At 33.9% G+C, this 19,614-nt stretch overlaps 1 protein-coding gene, 1 non-coding gene and 1 pseudogene across 3 annotated transcripts; 2 read left to right on the forward strand and 1 right to left on the reverse strand.

Moving 5' to 3' along the window:
- Window positions 1-1,845: 1,845 nt before the first annotated feature.
- On the reverse strand, window positions 1,846-5,530 carry LOC146942979 (uncharacterized). Its single transcript, XM_085757082.1, has 10 exons — window positions 4,853-5,530; window positions 4,467-4,734; window positions 4,301-4,397; window positions 4,076-4,197; window positions 3,907-3,991; window positions 3,256-3,543; window positions 3,056-3,173; window positions 2,769-2,957; window positions 2,480-2,638; window positions 1,846-2,356 (listed from the first exon to the last, which is right to left on the reverse strand). The coding sequence occupies exons 1-10, from the start codon at window positions 5,000-5,002 to the stop codon at window positions 2,126-2,128; spliced, it is 1,707 nt and encodes a 568-aa protein (XP_085613208.1). The 5' UTR covers window positions 5,003-5,530; the 3' UTR covers window positions 1,846-2,125.
- Window positions 5,531-10,725: 5,195 nt separating this feature from the next.
- Window positions 10,726-10,797, forward strand: TRNAP-AGG (transfer RNA proline (anticodon AGG)). The gene has a single exon. It is a non-coding gene; the product is annotated as a tRNA-Pro (tRNA).
- Window positions 10,798-11,534: 737 nt separating this feature from the next.
- LOC146942981 (zerumbone synthase pseudogene) lies at window positions 11,535-12,635 on the forward strand (annotated as a pseudogene). The gene has a single exon (XR_015032920.1). The product of XR_015032920.1 is annotated as a zerumbone synthase pseudogene (transcript).
- Window positions 12,636-19,614: the final 6,979 nt, after the last annotated feature.

A 19,614-nucleotide genomic window follows, 5' to 3' on the forward strand; every position in this document is an offset into this window, starting at 1 on the left:
TCCCTTATTTGGCAACAGGACAAAACAATAGGAAGGTTTAGGAAAAGGCACAACATTGCTGCTAATTGGAAAACCATCCTACACTGAATCTTGAATGATAACAGATATAGGAATTCACCAACCAAAGGGTTTAACGGCCAAACATCTATCTAAACCCACCACACACAAAAATGGAGATAGAAAACAGGGTTTAAACCCTTGATCAATCACACAAACAAAACAATGAAGCCTTAATAATTAATATAACCTTGTTTGCACCCAATCTAATCTAAATTACCATAATAGACCAATACGATCTAACTGTATAATTTTGCATCAGACCTAAAATGAAAAAACCAACAATCTTTGAATACATAACCCATCCCTCACAAAGTAGAGCCACGCAGAACAATCATTAACCTAGTTTCCAATTCCTAACTCGCAAAATTCCGCGGAAAAATAGTAGAGAGGAAAAGCACCAAGCTGCAGGGGAAAAACATGAAATAAACAAACGCATACTGTTATTGTGTGCTTAAAAAAGGCCTACACAGAGCAAGAATAGAATAACCTTGGCATAAAATACCTGCAACCACATCAAAAACTAACCAAATAAACATACATGCAGAAGCGCATAAGTGCACATCACCAACGAAGAGAACAAAGAGAAAGTCTACATCTGGTTGTCATGGAATGAAAACAAAACCCCTTACTGGATCAACTGCCTATCAAAAGCAAAACCAAACACAACATATGGGCCAGAAAATTTGCGTGTGACTCAGCCCAATCCAATCCCCAAACACGATTCCTTCAAATGGCAAAAATATAAATATTATATCTACTCTATGGTGATACATAATGGCGCTATCACCCTAAAAATATACAAACTAACTACAATTTATACATAGTTTTTTTTTAAAGAACACAGTTTACATAGAATTAAAAACCATCTGTTGGGATTTACATTTTCAAATTAAAATACACTACTCCATACGAAATGTATTATTTTTAAAAACCATTTGTTGTCACTCACTCTTCTTAGACAATCAACTATATATGTGTGCTAAATTATCCTTATGTATCTATCAACTAATTGCTACCTTGGACTATAACATAGAATCCCTATTTGTCCATCAAAACGTTGAGGGTCCTAAAGAAGGGGACTAAGAAAATAAACAAAAAAAATAACATTCAACAAAAATAAATGTTGAGTGAAAAATCATGTGACAATAATGTTTTCAATTGAGGCCTAACACTGAATCAAACATTGCATCAAACATTGACATTTTTTTTCTGTTTCTTTTAATAAACCTCTAACCTGAGATTGGAATTATTTTAAAAAGTAATCATAAAACAGGTTTGACAACTTAGCTACTAACCTCAAACCCAATCATGCTCAAACTAAACAAAAGTTCCTCTTGCATTCCATTTAATTGAAGCTTGAATGTCACACTATATGATTTTGCAGCAGAAAAAAATTTATGAACAACTTTTTACATGGACTAACCAGATTATATAATTACATTGATGTCCCTAGGGGGAACAAAATTAAAAGGGATATTATATGCATCTAAGTTTTGTATAAAAAACAAAGAAGTAACATAAGGAAAATTATACAACTAAAGTCTTAAGAAATATGAAAAATTCACGGTGTGACGGCTGAAAAATAATAACCTCAATTAAATCTAAGCACCTCAAAGCCTATGTCATAATTATAGTTGGGTTTCTGCAAAATAACTATAACCTCAATTAGATTAAAGCACTTCTTATTAGTGCTGGACACGATACCGTAACTGATATAGGATGCAAAAGAAGGCATTAAACCAACAGTGGTGTGGTGCACCATTAATTCAACAACAAACCACTACAACTGATAAGATTAAGAAATTAACGAAACACTGATCAACACTAATAACATCAATCATCCAATGCAAAATACAACACAACCACCACAAATATATTACAATGAAAGTTAACTTGACAAAACTGACCCATGGACATACAGGGCCAGCTAGACAGGCAATCACACCACATTACATATTACATTACCCCTGATACAACACAAACACAAACAAATACAATACACAACCCCACCATCCTTATTGAACAGAACACTAATTAAAGAAGCCAAATCCACCAACAAAGGAAATCACTCCTTATTGCTTCTCTTAACACCCTTGACAACACGTTTGGCAAGTGGAGTGACAACACCATATCCTTCATCAGCAGCAGCATCAAACTCCTCAGCCAAATTCCTCCTAACACTTTTGAGTGAACGTTTTTTCCGTGAAGCCTCAACACCAGGCACACCATCGTGATCAACACAGTTAAAATCATCACCCAAATGAACGGGGCCACCACCAAGACCAGGGGGTGCAACCTGATGCAACAGGACACAAAGAACAATTGAGAAGAAATCACACACCCACCAAACAATAAGCACAAGTAAAAAAAGACATATCTGCAGCACAACTGCATCATACTACATCATAGGAACAACAACCTCAACTTCAGCAGCATCATGCTTAAACTCGACATGACTTAATCCAGGAGACGGAGTCTGGGCAACAACGTTGGCAGCAACAACATCACATTGCGTCTCCTCAACAACCTCAACGTCTTCACCCAAATCACCAACACCATCAACATCAGCCAACCCATCCTAACCAGACAGAGAGTGAATCCGAGACTATTAAAATCCAATCATGGAGAATGCCAACACAAAAAAAAAAAAAACAACTGGAAGGAAAATCTAGCACCTAGCACACACAACAAAATACACACATACAAACCTTCTCAGGTGGGCAATCCTCCACAGTCTTTGCAAATTCAGAAATAATTTCGGGATCAACGCAAACCCTTTTAACCCTAAATGATCCATCATACACCACACTAACAGATGCATTCCTCTCGACCCTAAACAACATACTCTTGCCCTTTAGCTTTGCCATTTCGGCTGGATAGAATCCACCATTCTCAGCCTGGTAGACACTCAATATAATCAAAAGAATCATCGTAAAAACATCAAATAGACCAGCACACAACATAAAAAAAGCCAAAAACAATCCACTTCAAATACCTTGGCTGCAGACACCAATGCACTACACTCCACACCAAGAAGGGACTGCATGTCACCATCAAACATAACAAACACAGCGTCACCAGTTCCATCCGCCACAATAACCTTAGCCTTATACCTATCACATTACACACCAACAGATAAAATTCAGAACAAAACATAAATGCTGCTACAAACACGTGGATAAAGAGACATCACACCTTGGCACCATATGGAAAACATGCTTCACACATCCTTTGCAGTAGTATGCACCAGAATCAGCTGTAACCCCCCTATGACACCTACAGGCTGGATACCACCAATCCTCCCCTTCGACCAAACCTTCAATGGTCGCAAAAACAACAAAAGTCCCATCATCCTCAAGCTCATGAAGACCAGATATTGTTTTCCTTGGATACAGCTGCAAGAAATCCTCCCGGAAAGAAGGCCTAATACGCGGACCAAGCGCAGGCACAGGAGCAGATGACTCCACACCATGTAGAGCAACACTACAACCAAGAACAAAGTGATCAAAGGTAAAAACAAAAAAATACAAAAAAAAAGGAATGGGAGGCTTAAAACTCTTTCAAACAGTGGAAACCATGTCTTTGTTTCACAGCAATAATATAGGAAATAATTGCTTTCATTGCTGCAAGTTCTAACATAGAATGCATCACCAAATAAGATGCTTAACTATAAAAATGGAAACTAAATCAATTGAGATGCAAGGGCTGCCAACAAATATTGTTTTATTTTATGACAAATATACCTCTAGAAATAACCAATGCTAATATTAAAACATAACAATAATATAACAATTTCATACAACTGATGCTATGAAATTAGTCACGTCTTATACTATTTCAACATACCCCTCCCTGAATCTCACAGCCTCTTCCATAGGAGGATTAAGCCAAATCTTGGTAGTATTCATCACATTCTGGATTGACACCCTATCTGCAATTAAAAACATTAAAAAACACAATGATTATTGCAAATGCAAAATTACACAACCTATCCAAATCACACAACAGGACAAACCTCTGAAAATCTTAATCTTGGCAAACTGAACAACAACCACAGGCAACCCCTCAACAGACTTTTCCATCATCTTCTGAAGGGATTCAACATAACTACCAAACAAAGCACACTCAACCTTACCGCTGCATAAAACAAAAACAAAACGACCAAAAAAATACCTTAACTAAATATCAAAGGTGAATGGAACAAACCCAAAAAAATCATCACATGGAGCAAAGAGATAACCTATCATCAGTTAGCTCAAAAACAATCATCTTGGTCACCTTGCCATCCCTAACATACTCTCGCTCCGCAGATATTCCAGTCATAAAACCAATAACATCTACACGACAGACAACTGCATTCACAAAGGATTCAAAACAATACCACAAAAAAAAAAATCATCACTCACCAACCAAATAATCATGATCAGCAGATTGAGCACAAACATCACTGATCTTGGTAATTGACAGCCCATACTGCGGGATCATTGAACTCTCAGCCCTCTCAACCTTTGTCTTCATCTGGAAGATCAGCTTATAAGGATGAACTGTGGTACGGTATGAACCGTATCCTGGAGCAACAGAAAAGTATGACATCCTATAAACTCCCCCCTCAGCAAGCTTCTTCTGGAACACATACAGCAGCTGTTTCCTAACGGTGGCGTGAATCTTGGCACCCTAGAACAACAAACCATACAGTTTATGAGTTAAATTGCAAATCAGGAATGAAAGCAACACACCAATTCAAACAACCAACAAAACATCAGAACCTGACCAATCAATATAAACAAAATACCTTTTGATCGATCAACACCATCTCCAGGGAGTTAGTCTCGTCAGGCTTCAAAAACGATGGAACCTCCCACATCCTGAGGACACGCACCTTGATCCTCCAGGTCTCTCTACCGGGAACAATGTCAGCGAGACAATCCAAACCCTTCTCCATCTCAGAATGCGAGAATCCCAGAATCCCACAATCCCACAATGAATACAAACCCAGATTCAGAAAAATTCAAACTCAAAGCAAATTCAAACTCAAAGCAAAACAGAAAAACAACTGGAGATGTGGTGGAAAGCCTTCGCAAACACGCGTATATATAACAACCAAGGGATGGGGGCAAAACGGGTACATGAACAAAATCAAAAACACTAAGAGACAAAATCCAAGCAAAGATATCAAAAAATATTTGTATACGGACCCATATACGACAACAAAATGGTGCCAACATCACGTACAAACAAAATAATTTGAATCTTCCAAAGGGTGAAGACAAAAAACAACATGAATCCAGCCAAACCCTCAGACATTCTCTGCACAAACCACAGTCAAAGCCCTAAATTGTCGGAGAATGAGACAAATTAGGAATAAGGGAACACGACAAAATCCGGCCAAGAAATCAAAGAATTTGAATCTTCGAAAGGGTGAGGACAAAAAAAAAATACGAATGATGCCAAACCCTCAGACATTCTCTGCACGAACCACATTCAACCCCCTGAATTGTCACAAATTGAGACAAATTGAGACAAATTCGGGATCCAGGAACACGACAAATTCTGGCCAAGAAATTGGAGGAAAAAACATTACCACTAAGAATGGAGATGAACAGCTAGCAGAGAGACTATCTTCTCTTGTAAGGGTTATTGATTATTGATACTACTAGCTTATCAATCTAGTTTAGTTTTTAATAAAGGGTCATGTTAACTTGTGCCCTAACGGCATATGTTAAGGAACTAAAAAAAGCAATTTTGCATTGAAAAACATGATATTTTAACTTTTTAGAAGTTGACTACACGACTTTTGAGGCGTATATTTCTATAAAGAGCTCCTTAACATGTGCTCTAGAGGGCACAAGTTAACATTTACCTTTAATAAATTATCATTTTCTTATTAATTTGGTTCTAAAATATTAAAATCAAATAAAATATCCTTCAATTATACTTTCGTCCATCTATTTGAACATTCAATAAAGACCAAATCGATAGATAAAATAAAGTTTAAAGAAATTTTAGTTGATTTTAATATTTTAGAAACTAAATTGGTAAAAAAAAGTGATAATTTTGTTCAGCTCAACTCATTAAATATGAAGTATAAGAAAAATTTGACCAAATTAAGAATATTAAAAATTGTAGTTCTTGAAAGAAAAAAGAAACGTATCCCTCCGATCTATTTATAAGAAAAATTTGAATTTTTAGATTCATTTAGTAATTAATGTATCTTGTATAGAATATAAGCAAACAAATATATCATTTATACTTGAATTAAAAAAAGTCAAATATTTCTTATAATTAGGAGAGTATTCAATTTAAGTAATTTTAATAAAAGATTAAATAAATTACTTAAAGATTTGTTTTAATAACATCCCTTAAATAGCCGGTTCCCATAACCATTGCTTTTCGTCTCAATCCTCTTCTCGTTGATTGATCGAGTATTGGTGATACATCATACAACTACCACTCAAATTGTTTTATATAATATCTGACTGATGTCCCTTAATTTCCAAATTTCTTGATGAATTGTGTGCGTTGCAATTGGTTTTTTAAATACACTTCGTCTTATTATAAGGGTCTCATTTGAATATTATTTTGTCTTAAATTATTTGTTTTTATAAATACTAATAGAAGATTATTATTATTATTTCCACCAATATACTTATTTCTATTTGTATCTAGGGGTGGAAATGGGCTAGGCCGGGCCGGGCTTTGTAAGGCCTAAGCCTGGCCTACTTCAAAAATTATAGGCCTGAGTCTGGCCTGTTACCCGTCATAGGCTCAGTTTCAAGGCCTGACCTGACTTTTCTAAAGGCCTGATGAAGCCTGAAAGCCTATTTAAAAGCCTATTTTATGCTAAGGTCTGACAACACATGTAAGCCTACTCCTAAATAAGTCAAAACTTATTAAGGCCTAAAGTTCACAAATATGTTTGCTACTAAATAATGAACTCTTACGAAGGTCTAATCACACCAATTTATCAACTATTAAATAACCAATCATATGAAGACTTGTGTTTATGAAGAAAAAAAAACCTTCAAAAATATCAATAATGGAAGATATATTACATATGAAAAGCTTAATAGGCCGGCCTAATGGGCTTAATAGGCTTTTTTGCAAGCCTTAGCCTTGCCTGTTTAATTAAATAGGCCTTATAAAAAGCTTGAGCCTAGCCTTGTTAATAAACGAGCTGGGCCGAACTAGGCTTTAAATAGGCTAGGCCGTAGGCCCCTGTCGGACGGCCTGGCCTGTTCCCACCCCTATTTGTATCTCAACTAATGTAACGTTAAAGTCAATACAAGTAATTATTTTTCTAAAAACAACAAAAAATTCAAATGAAGCACTTATAATAAGATGGAATGTTCCTTAAAAAAAAAATGGAATGAGTATATGTTTATATTTCATTACAATGAATATGTGATAAAATTATAACTAGTATATTATTATTAAGTCGACCATTTTAATTAATGTTGAGGCAGAATGCACTCTTATCTCCCACCCCGTTACGATGCTGAGGAATGCACTATCACTATGTATGGAGAAATGATATTTGTACAACCATTTTGCAACAACTTTTGGATAACTTTCTCTCTCATACTCACATGACATTCTTATCTTCTCTCTTTATTTTTCTCTCTCCATTGTTTTTGATCAATAAGAAAAGAGAAAAGCAAGGTTATCATCAAAGTTGTCATCAATTTTATGTACAAATATCATTACTTATGTAATGTATGTGAAAACTGAAAAGCTCGTCTTAATTCGTGTCTTTCCATCTATCTGAAACTGAGATCTCAGCTCTCCATTTTTATGTTTACTTTTTCCTGTGTGTGTAGGTACTATTACTATGACTATGACTATGACTCTGACTAATAATAACAACAAACAAATCTTCCCATGCCACAAAGAGTACTGGCCAATGACCATCGCAAGTGTGTGACAAGCACGCGCAAGAGCAAAGGGAGGGTCATGTGGATGTTGTGAACACAAACTGGGTACACGTATTTGGAACATAATGCGGTTAGTTATAGTGGATTTTCTTGTTAAAGTTTACTGCTCCCTCCGTTTTAAAATGAGCGTCGTTTTAGGTATTTACACACATATTAAGAAATGCAATGATTAAAAGAAAGAGAATGGTTATTTTACCAAATTATCCTTATTAACTATTGATTAGTTTTAAAAGTAATACTTTGGAAGTAGTGCGCCGCAGAGTATTAATTGGAGGGTACAATTGAAAAGAAAAAGTTACTATTGCATTGGAAACCGAAAGCGACACTCATTTTGAAACAAATTTTTTTGGCTAAAGCGACACTCATTTTGAAACGGATGGAGTAGTATTCTAGTAATATAATTTTATGATTATTATTTATCTAAGTACTACTATATAATTTTTGTCAAAAAAAAAGTACTACTATATAATAAAAAGATAAATATTGGGTCTGTTTGGTAAGCCCACTAAGGCTCTGTCTGTTTGGTAAAAAGAAGCTATAAACTAGTTGATAACTGATAAGCTAGCTGATAGCTGAAAAGTTAGCTTAGAGCTGATGACTGATAGCTGATAGCTTATAGCTGAAAAGCTCGCTTATTAAAAATAATGTGTTTGATAAAATTAGCTGTTGAAGTGGCTGATAAGTATAAAATGACGTAAAAGAACATTATTATTTTTTTAAAAAATATATACATAAAATGAATTACTTAATTTATTTTTTTAAAATATTTAAATTTATTTCAAATTACTTTCATCCCGAAAATGATAAATGTGTTTTATGAATTCAATTAACATTTTTTTTACTAAACATTTGCTTCACTTTTTATTGTATATTTTATTTTAAATTATAATTATATTACATGAATTAAGCGCAAGGTAATAAGAAAAATATAAAAAAACTACAACATGAGGTAATATGAAAAATAGAGCAAGGTAAATAACGTGCAACATGCTGGTTGCACCTAAATATAAAAAGAGGGTAGTTATGTTTTTTTTTTTCTCACTAAAAGTGGGTAGTTATATATGATTGTGGGTAGTTTTTTTTTTATTAAAAATATAATAAAATTAAATTAATGAGGTTAAAAATGGAATAAAATATAAAAAGCTACAAGCTATAAGCTCAAAAGCTACTTGAAATAGCTTCTCACAAAAAGCTACAAGCTCATGTAAAAAAGCTTGTTACCAAACACGTCACGTTTTCATCCAACAAGCTTATAAGCTAATCCAATAAGCTATAAGCTAGCTTATTTATGTTACCACCAAACACAGCCCTTGCTGTGAAATTGTTAATGTAGGTATGATGTGTGCGCTTCAGCATGTGAAGTGATTTTCTTTTGTTGTTTTCCCAACATTTTATTTTAATTTCATATGAATATGAGTACAATATGAATACACTAAATTATTATAAAATATATTCATAAACACACTGCAAACAATTCAACATATATTGAAAACAGAGTTTGTTTTCCACGAAGCTAGTCTTTGCTCCACGCACATAGACTTGTTATTGTACGTAACGCATTATATATGCGATTGCAAATCATATTGTAGATAAATAAGTTGCATTTTCCATGGTCCTTAAGGAAGTGATGAATTCAACTCAATTCAAGGGCACTTGCGTCTGCCTCCATGGGTGGTTTGGTTGGCATAGCAGGGACACATTTCTTGGTTACCAGAAGTTCCCGGTGAATGGACCGTTGATCACTAAGGTGTCCTCAAAAAGCTCAGTTTCCTGATAATTCTCATCGCTATTTGCATCATTAACTTCATCTCCTAATCATATTGAATCAACATTCTTATCAACCTAACAAAGTTCTATCTATATAATAATATTCCACAATAATCATCAGAAAGAAACATAAGCAATAATATTCACAATCTATGAAGCACATACACATATACATATATCAGACACACATATATCAGACACGACACAAGTCGACACCGGTAAATATTTGAAAGAAGAATTAATTGAATGTAATCACATGCATTGGTGTCGTGTCAGTTGTCGCTTTCCATCATATCAGAAGTGTTGGTACTACGGTGTTCACAATTACTTCTTAATTTTTACATTTATCATACACAAATTTCACATTTTTCTTTTTCAACTCAACCTGTTGCATTTTTTACAACGCAGTAGCACACTATGGATGATATAATATAATATTGATTAAGTGCATTAATCTCTATTTTAGTTTCTGATTAACTTACGATTATGAATGATTTACTTCCATCACAAACAGGCATAATAATTCAAAACAAAATGCAAGACGAAACTACAATACATTCAGAGAAACACTGTTTTTGAATAATTTCAAATCGCACAGAAAATGAGAAAATTGAATACAGGAAATAGAGTAATAAATGAAAGAAATAGAAGTGTTAAAGAATCGAAAATTACCATAAGGTGCAGATGAAAGTTGAGTGTACGCCATTGGATTGAGAAATCCTTTGGTTATTTTTCTTGCTTGAAATTACAGTGTAAATGGATGATAAATTTAATGAGAGTGAAAATGAAGTAAAACCCTAACACTGATGATGAAGGTGAAGATGGAAAAGCAAGGGAAAGAATTTATGGACGAAGAGGGGAAAATCAAAATTATTGGGGATATGAAGCGGAAATTTCAGTTTTGGCGGGAAAAGTGATTGTCATTAAAGAGTAGTTAATAAATAAATGCGAAAACAAAATAACAATTGGGCATTTGGTCTAGTGGTATGATTCTCGCTTAGGGTGCGAGAGGTCCCGAGTTCAATTCTCGGAATGCCCCTTTTGCATTTTATTCTATTCATTTTTATTTCACACTGCATAAAGCTCTTCTCACAGTATCAAGTGAAGGTTTGCATCGAGCAAAGGTTTTTGTTTGATAACAAAATTATTACTCCTATGCATATATATTCCTTAACCACATCGAGCAAATTACCCTTGCAGTATCTTTTTCTATAACAACCATTGAAAGTCACTTTTTTTTTTCTCTCTAATTTTTATTTGTCTTATGGGGATGCAAGGAAAAAGGTCAGAGGCTCAAACTACATTACACTCCAGTGTGTGAGATCTGATTCATTTTGGCAGAAAATCATGTTTTACACCTCATTTTTATGCTTTCACCTTTTCTCTATTTAATAAATTTACTTTCTCAGCTATCTATACTTTCAGTTGATGATTAAAAAAAATTAAGTATAAGATGTTCTGTTTGTATTTTTCCAGTTATCTACTATTGAATATCTTTCAACTTCTGTAGTGTTAATTTGGTTAATCTTGGATGCATATATGAAGTTTTGTGAATATGTTTTCAGCTTACAGTGTTTCTGTTAATTATTAAAAACAGATTATTGTCTACTCAGACTGTAAGGTATGGCCTAACAAGCCTTCAGTTTTTGTCTTTAGTTTACATTTTCCTTTTTTATTTATCCATAGGATGGCAAACTGTTATTTATTCTGATAAAAACTTGACTGGCTGATTGATTTAACGACCATGATATAATACTCTTAGTCATTAGATTAATCAAACGACCGAGGTTAGACCAAAGAAACCACAGAGGATGATCAAATGATGCTCAACATTAAGTAAATATTATCAAAAGGATCTTTGTTGTTTATTGTTAAATGCTTTTCATTTACGTTTGATGTGGTGGTCAAGGAAGCTACAAGACAAGGTAGCACTCATAACTGGGGGAGCTAGTGGAATAGGAAAAGCTGCAGCAAGAAAATTCATCAATAATGGAGCAAAAGTAATTATTGCTGATATCCAACAACAACTTGGCCAGGAAACTGCAAAAGAACTAGGACCTAATGCTACCTTCATAACTTGCAACGTCACAAAAGAATCAGACATATCAGATGCAGTTGATTTCGCCGTTTCTGAATACAAACAACTTGATATCATGTATAACAATGCAGGGATACCCTGCAAAACTCCTCCAAACGTTATTGACCTCGATCTAGAATCGTTTGACAAAGTCATGAAAATAAATGTTTGTGGCGTTATGGCTGGCATCAAGCATGCAGCGCGTGTAATGATCCCGCGTGGAACTGGATCCATTCTATGCACTGCCAGTGTCACTGGTGTGATTGGAGGGATGGCGCAGCATACATACTCTGTATCCAAGTTTGCGGTTATAGGCATTGTTAAATCCATGGCTTCAGAGCTATCCAGGCATGAAATCCGAGTCAATTGTATATCGCCTTTTGCTATTCCTACTCCTTTTGTCATGTGCGAAATGGATCAGATATATCCACATCTTGATTCGCAGCGACTTGTAGAAATTGTTCATAATGTTGGAGTCCTGAAAGGAGCGAATTGTGAACCCAATGATATTGCTAATGCTGCACTTTACCTTGCATCTAATGATGCTAGGTATATCAGCGGGCATACTTTGGCTGTGGATGGAGGTTTCACATCTTTTAAGAATTTGGAGTTTCCTGCACCAGATTAAGTGCATTAGAAAGATATTCCGCTTTCAATTTTTAAAGCTTGTTTAAAGGGGTGGATTGAAAGAATTTATTTAGATTTGTATAATAATAATAATAATAATAAATATATAAGGTTGGAAAAGCAAAACTCGTTAAAAATAGCTCATTATATAACTATATGGTGATTTCAGCTTATTTTTCTAATTTCTCCAAGATAACTTACAATAACAAATTATTCAGAACTTGTGCGGAGTTTACCTTTATTCCCTATCTAATTGTAGAAACATCTTACACATAAGGCTTTATACAATAAACACTTAATAAGTGACTAATGAACTTGTCGATCCAAATATCCCCTTAAAGTTGAGTCAAATTCACCTTTTCAATGCTCTTGACACATCATGCCATGTGAGTAGCATCTCTGAACAGGGTTAGTTTCATACCAAAAGGTTGGATGCCAATTCAAGGACTAAAAACGCATGGCATTTGAATCCAGTCTGTAGGGAAAACAAGAGTAACTGAAGCTCTCAGAGCACTCTACAGTTTGATTGTAGATGGATAAAATGACTTCTTAAAAAGTAATATTAAGGAGGTGGTGATGGAACTTTTATTTTTATCAAGAACAAGTACAAATATCCTTCTAATAAAGTTAGAAATTTGTGAAAGTTACTGATAGTGATCAAATCCTATACATTAGTTCTTCAAAAATAGGAACATAAAGAATACCATCGCCACGGTAAGCTAGCAGCTTAACTAAAAAACTGATTTTCGTATCATTCAACATTAAATAATGTATGCATCTATATGTATTTTGAAGAAAAACAGAAGAAGAAATGAGACATCACATTCTGTTAAATGAGCGACAATTTCACAGTTGCTTAGCATAACATGTCACTGATGAATCAAACTTGAAGACATTAAAATTGTTGTAAAGTGATCTAGCCTATTATTATTTATGAAAACAAAAATACTAAATTCAGTGTTGTGAATTTTAAGGAGAAATAAATTGGAAGCAATGGATATTTGGCCTGTCTTTGTTTAACTGTTGTCTTGCATTTCAGGACACATTAGAATAGAGATCTATCTATAAAAGAAGTGGATTAGAGTCCATACTCCAGAGTCTAGACTTCATTCGACACGTCAGAATTTATTAACTAGCGAACATGTCTTGCAAGGAGGCATACATGGCTCATAAATCAACTGTATAGATTACATCAAAATACAAACCACTGTGACATATTTCCTACTACTTGGTTGCAGGTTGGTCACCAAACTTCCTCTCGGCTGGTTTGGTAAATGGGTCCTGGAAAGTACAATAAAAGACGTAAATTACAATCACATAATATTTAACTCTTTAGGGAAAAACACAACCAAAATATTGTGGATAGGAGAGACATAACAACTTCAAAACATTGGAATATAAACCATTCGACGAACTGTTATTGTTCATCTAAGCAATCTCACCTAGCAGGATAACAGTTATTGTAGGTATTACTGCAAAATGGATAGTCCTTGCATTGGACCTCACTAATAGTGTGTTTGGTCGGGTGTTACTATACAAAATCTCGCGTCCCAATGCATATAAAACGTGAAAATACAATTGAACAGCATAAAATCAAGAACTGAGTCCCTATTTGGATTGGCTTATTTGAACTTATTACCTGGCAAAGCACTTGTGAGGCTGTTGAGAAGAACTTATAAAAACAACTTATGACACGTTCATAAACTGTCTTCAGCTGATTTCATCTAGCTATCCAGAATAACTTAACAGCTTATACAAAAACAGTTTTTCTTTGTGGCTTTGCAGTAAATTTGGGTTCATGTTCTGTGATTAAAGCGGGGCTTTGGGCAGTTGTTTGGAGTCTACAACTTGCAAAGGAGAAAGGGACAGATCCTCTGTTAGCAATTAATGCCATCAACTCAGGTCGTGTGTTGACCCACGCTTGTCGCGGTTTGGTCAGGATGGTTGAGGTCTTGAGGATTTGATGGTCAATTTTGATCATGTCAGAATTAACCATATGTTTTAAGAGAGGCTAACCAAGTGACGGATACTCTAGCTAAATTAGGTCCCTTTTTTTTTCTTCTTCTGAAACAGCTAATATTATTCTTGATGAGATGTGCAAGACGCACAAAAACTCGCGGAAGGAGCCAAAAATGGCTAAAACCAAGGCGCCGTATATAGGCGGAACACCTTCTAAAACACCTTAAACCACACAACCTTACAAACAAATAACCAAGAGGCCAGGCCAAAAATTAAAACAGCATCACAACAGTACAAATTGTGAGGCTGGAATATACATACAGCAAGAAGAAAAGCATTACTTAATTCTATGCAATACTTAATTCTATGCCCAAGAAACTAGCTACTGCTCCCTAAAAGCCCAAGAAAGAAAACGCATACCCCTGCCTCACTATCAGCACCAAATTGATGAAAATCTACCAACAAGGCTACCACACTTCCAGCAACTCCCCAGGATACCAACACAAAAACGCCCACAGCAGAAAACAGCAGCACAGACAAGCCAAAAAAGGCTCCTCCACAACCGATCACTATGACAGCAGCCGCTCCAAATGAGTAGCAGAAGGGATTAACCAAGGCACCTACATCAAAAAACCCCTACAGCAAACTATTTTCTCAACAGGCAATCATTCGGATTCCAACTCCATTCGTAGTACAGACAAGTTGAAATTTTTAGTCTATTCAAGCACCACAGCCACGATAGCACTTTAATATCCTCCACAATAGACTCCACATCTTTCGACTCATTGTTGAAAATAATTTGATTCCTAGCTTGCTAAATACCCCAAATCGTTGCGTGCCATATAAGCCTAAGACCTCTCCGAATCCTCTTACGCCATATAAATTAGGTCCCTTGTAGAATGTTTATGTCCATTGCTGCTTTTATTTCTAACTCTCTTTTGGGAGATGCTCACTTTGTAACCTTCCCAAGGGGATTTTGATTTAGTTTTTCTTCTGGTGGGCCTTATGCTATGTACTTATGCTATAAACTGCAAATTTAGGTACTTGTATATATCTAAACAGGGCCTAAATCAAACACGGTTCTCTTGTATAATCCTCCTATCTTAGCGACTAATCCTAATATGCAATACATTAAGGGATTAAATCACTCCTTCCATAACTAAATATTAAAACTATGCTTAGACTTCAGCTAGAAAATTAATCAGCAACGTGAAATCACTTAATTAATCAATAAAATACTTGTATGCAACAAGCTATTGCAATTGAAATAATAATAAGTTTGATTACCTCAAGGAAAAAAAATAACCCATAAAATACATGTTACTACTACACCCAAACCAAGCTCAATAACGTGTTTTAAATTCCTTGGAGGAGAAAATCCTAGCGTTAGGAAGCAATCAAACAAATGAATTTTCCATAAATCCATAACGAAGTAGCAAAATTAATCAACGTGACCCAGAATTTCAGCTTCATTCGGAAATAAAAAAGAATCAAATGATCATAATTAATGGCAGCTAACATAACGAAACAACCCAAATTACACAATTTCAATGACAAATCTCAAAATCCAACCCTCACAACCTCAAATGAAATTGATTAAATTACTGGAAACCCGGATCATGAATCATCATTTACATCTATAAAAATCAATCTTTTTCAACAAATATAAACAGGGATGAATCAACCGCATAAAAGGGGTGAATGAGAGAGAGAGAGAATTACATTCTTGACCAATATGAAGTTTGCAACGGCGACAGTGGCCACCACACCAGCGACGAGAGCCGTCGGACCTGTAAGGAGACTCCACCTCCGATAGATCATCGTTTTTTATTTTATTTGGAATGTTAATTAAATAAATGTTGCATGAAACATTCACAATTTCGTTGCAAAATAATTTTTAGTACTAGTAAAATATTTTATGTTGTTGGAGCACAATTAAATGTTGCTAGGCTATTAGAAAAAAAAAAAATATATTAAGCAATTGAGTTCAAATAGTTAATGAGTTGAGTCATTTCCTTGAAAAACGAAGAATTAACGCAAAAAAAAATCATTATCATTTTCAACTTTTGCAAAATTCTCCATCAACATTTTTAATCCTTATAAAGTCTCTAATAATGTTAAAGAAAAATGTTACAAAGACTAGGATGTGTGTGTTTTTCTATAAAGACTAAAACATAATTCTGAATATTTATATGAAACATATACTTAATTAACCCTTATTTTTATAAGTAGGGTTTTAAATTATCGCTTTTAAGATGTTAAAAATTAAATAGATGATTTTCCATATATTTTAAATATTACATTGACGAATTTCATATACTTTAAAATTTATTTATTATTAGGGTTTTAAATTATCGCTTTTAAGATGTTAAAAATTAAATAGATGATTTTCCATATATTTTAAATATTACATTGACGAATTTCATATACTTTAAAATTTATTTATTATTAAAATTTATTTATTATATTTTTTTTGTGGTGGCTGGGGTTCGAACCCCGGACCTTGCATATTTTTTATGCATTGTCCATACCAACTGAGCTAAGCTCACGAGGACTTATTTATTATATTTATATAGTTAAAGAAATATTTTGAAAACCAGAACATGGTCAAATTGACGAGACCTTCAGACCAAGATTCAATAAGTCGAATCGCAATTGAACTAGATAATAAGTAAATATAAAAATATAGAGCTCGTTTGCTATAACTTTTTAAAGAAAAAATCACTTTTAAGAATATTGCATCCGTTTGTTACAGTTTTAAAAAAAAAAATCAAAATTTAAAAAAAGTCTAAAAACAGCTTCAAATGAGAAGCTGTTAAGAGCAGCTTTTCAAAAAATAAATTTTTTTAGAGGAGAGAAAAAATATTGAACAAAAGTTGTTTAATTATGCTTAAACTCTTATGTTTTTTAACAATCTTTTGGAGACATGTTAAGAACATTACTAAAAGTTACTCCGCAAAAAATTATTGCAAAATTTAATTTCTACATCCAGATTTTTGTTACTTTTTATCTTGAACTTTTGTCATTTTAAAACATTCATATTTAATTCATTTCTTGTTAAAAAATTCTAAATTTTAGCAAATGAACCTTTCGTAGTGTTCTAAACAAGCCTAAAAAAAATCGTTAAAAAATTCAAGAGTTTAAGCATAATTTAAGAAACTTTGTTTTAGCAAGGACCAAAATTATAAGTAAATTTTTGTTGTAAGGACTAAAAAAGCTATTAAATTTAAGTGAGGACTAAACTTAGAAGTTTCCAATTTTACAGGAACCAAAAACATATTTAACCCTATAATCTAAACCATACTTATGTAAGCAAAATCAAAAACCCTCTCATTCCAACGGTTCTGATTTAGTCCTAAATTTCTTCCAAACTAATGGGACTAACCCATTTGCAGTACCAACAACAAAGATTCATCAAGCCAAACCATGTTTCTAACAACTACCCATACATAGTGAATCTCTTCCAAAACAACAACGATATAAATTGTTTTGGACGGTATTTTTAAACAATAAGAAAAGAAGAACGAGATTGTGATTATGACACTTAAAAAATGATGATCCAATATGGTTTGTTGATCTTTATTTTAAAAATGTTTTTGTGGATTTTCTATTGGTGTTACTGTTTTGAGAATGCTGGTGAAAAATTGGTTTTTTTTTTTATAAGCAGGTGAAAAATTGGTGTTTTGTGTTCGGGTTGAAAGGGGAGAATGGAGTTGTGGTGACAGTGGTGGTGGTTTTGATGGGGGGAGGAAGTTCAATGGTACAAAGGGTGAGTTTTCAAGGAAAGAAGATGTTGAAGAATGTATGAATTGAACATTGAAGAGTTTATGGATTTGAAGAATTTTTTATTTTGATGATTTTTTTATTACAATCAAGATTTAATACAATTCCAAAAACAAAAAAATCAAAACAGTCCCTGTGAAAATTTTCAATCAAAACAATTCTCGTTAAAATTCCCAAAATTTTCGATCAAACTCGTCCTCACATACGTGGAAACTTACTTGGAACTTCACGTCACAAACTAACGTTACATGTCAGCAGCGTTAACAACAAGACTTGACGCAGAAACTAAGTCGATTGAACATTATAAAATTCAAGGACCTTCTAGCTATTTCGGTTAATATGTGGATGAAATTGATTAATTGGATGAAATGATAATTTTTTTATCGGTAGATTATAGTATTATAGAATTCACAAGAGGACTTGAGGAGGGTATTATAGTATTTACATTAGAGTTTTATACTCGAGGTCGGGGAATCCACAAGGCGGGGTACTTTCCAGATACTCATCCCCGAAAATATAATGGAACATTCCTCATCATCAACTTTGGAGTTTCGAACAGGAAATTTCCCATCAGAATTCGCACCGACAGATCTCCATTGACATCCCTAACCACGGGCAATATGATTAGAGTTGCTATCTAATACTGTTTCTGAATTTCATAGATTTTGCATGATGGACCTCACATCATTTGCTATATTTTTTGCATCTGCAGCAGCTCCATAGAAACCTCTCCTTGATAGTCCAACACAATATAAACCATTCTTTCCCTTCCAATGAATAGGGTAATTTGGTTTGGGAATACCATCGTCATTCAAAAGGTAATCATCCCCCTCCAAAGATATAATTAATTAGTTTATATGCATATATCAATGTATATATGATCACATTTATACATTTCCCATTTTCATGTAACATATATTAAAATAAATAGTCTTGCTAACTTGTGTCTAAAAAAATACCTTTTTTGTCAAAAAAAAAAATTGATAAGGAATCAACAAATATAAAACATGTCTTCTAAAAAACTATTTTTTTTAACTTTACAAGAAATAGAAACTTTGTCTAACATTTTACCGTTGTTGCTGATGTTGATGTTGATCTATTCATCATCAAAAGAAAATTTAATATTTTACTAAAAATAATATTTAATACAATTAAAAATTTGATTAAAAATGATCTAATAAGAAAATTTCAAAACCTTAAGCCACTTGTGGGGAGATCTCTTGAAGCCGGTGCAAAAAATAAGAGAGTTAAAAGAGTGCAATTGGCCATTTTTAATGAGGACATTCTTGCCACTTACGCATTCTATTTCCGCCGGCAAAACTTAATGTAACACACAACATAAGAAATTTATTTTCTTCTGCCCTCCATGTGAAAAAAATTGATGGGACTACCCCTTGTTGAAAAATAATG

This window comes from Medicago sativa, chromosome 3 (genome assembly GCF_051527215.1).
Source record: "Medicago sativa cultivar Bolivia chromosome 3, Bolivia_mono, whole genome shotgun sequence".
Taxonomy (NCBI): domain Eukaryota; kingdom Viridiplantae; phylum Streptophyta; class Magnoliopsida; order Fabales; family Fabaceae; genus Medicago; species Medicago sativa.

Bases quoted from the DNA above. Each gene is read 5' to 3' on its own strand.
- LOC146942979 (XM_085757082.1), bottom strand. From the start codon at position 5,002: ATGGAGAAGGGTTTGGATTGTCTCGCTGACATTGTTCCCGGTAGAGAG. The intron at 4,198-4,300 runs GTTATCTCTTTG...TGTTTTATGCAG, and splicing joins TTTGAGCTAACTGATGATAG to CGGTAAGGTTGAGTGTGCTT. The intron at 3,992-4,075 runs GTTTGTCCTGTT...TTTTAATTGCAG, and splicing joins CAAGATTAAGATTTTCAGAG to ATAGGGTGTCAATCCAGAAT.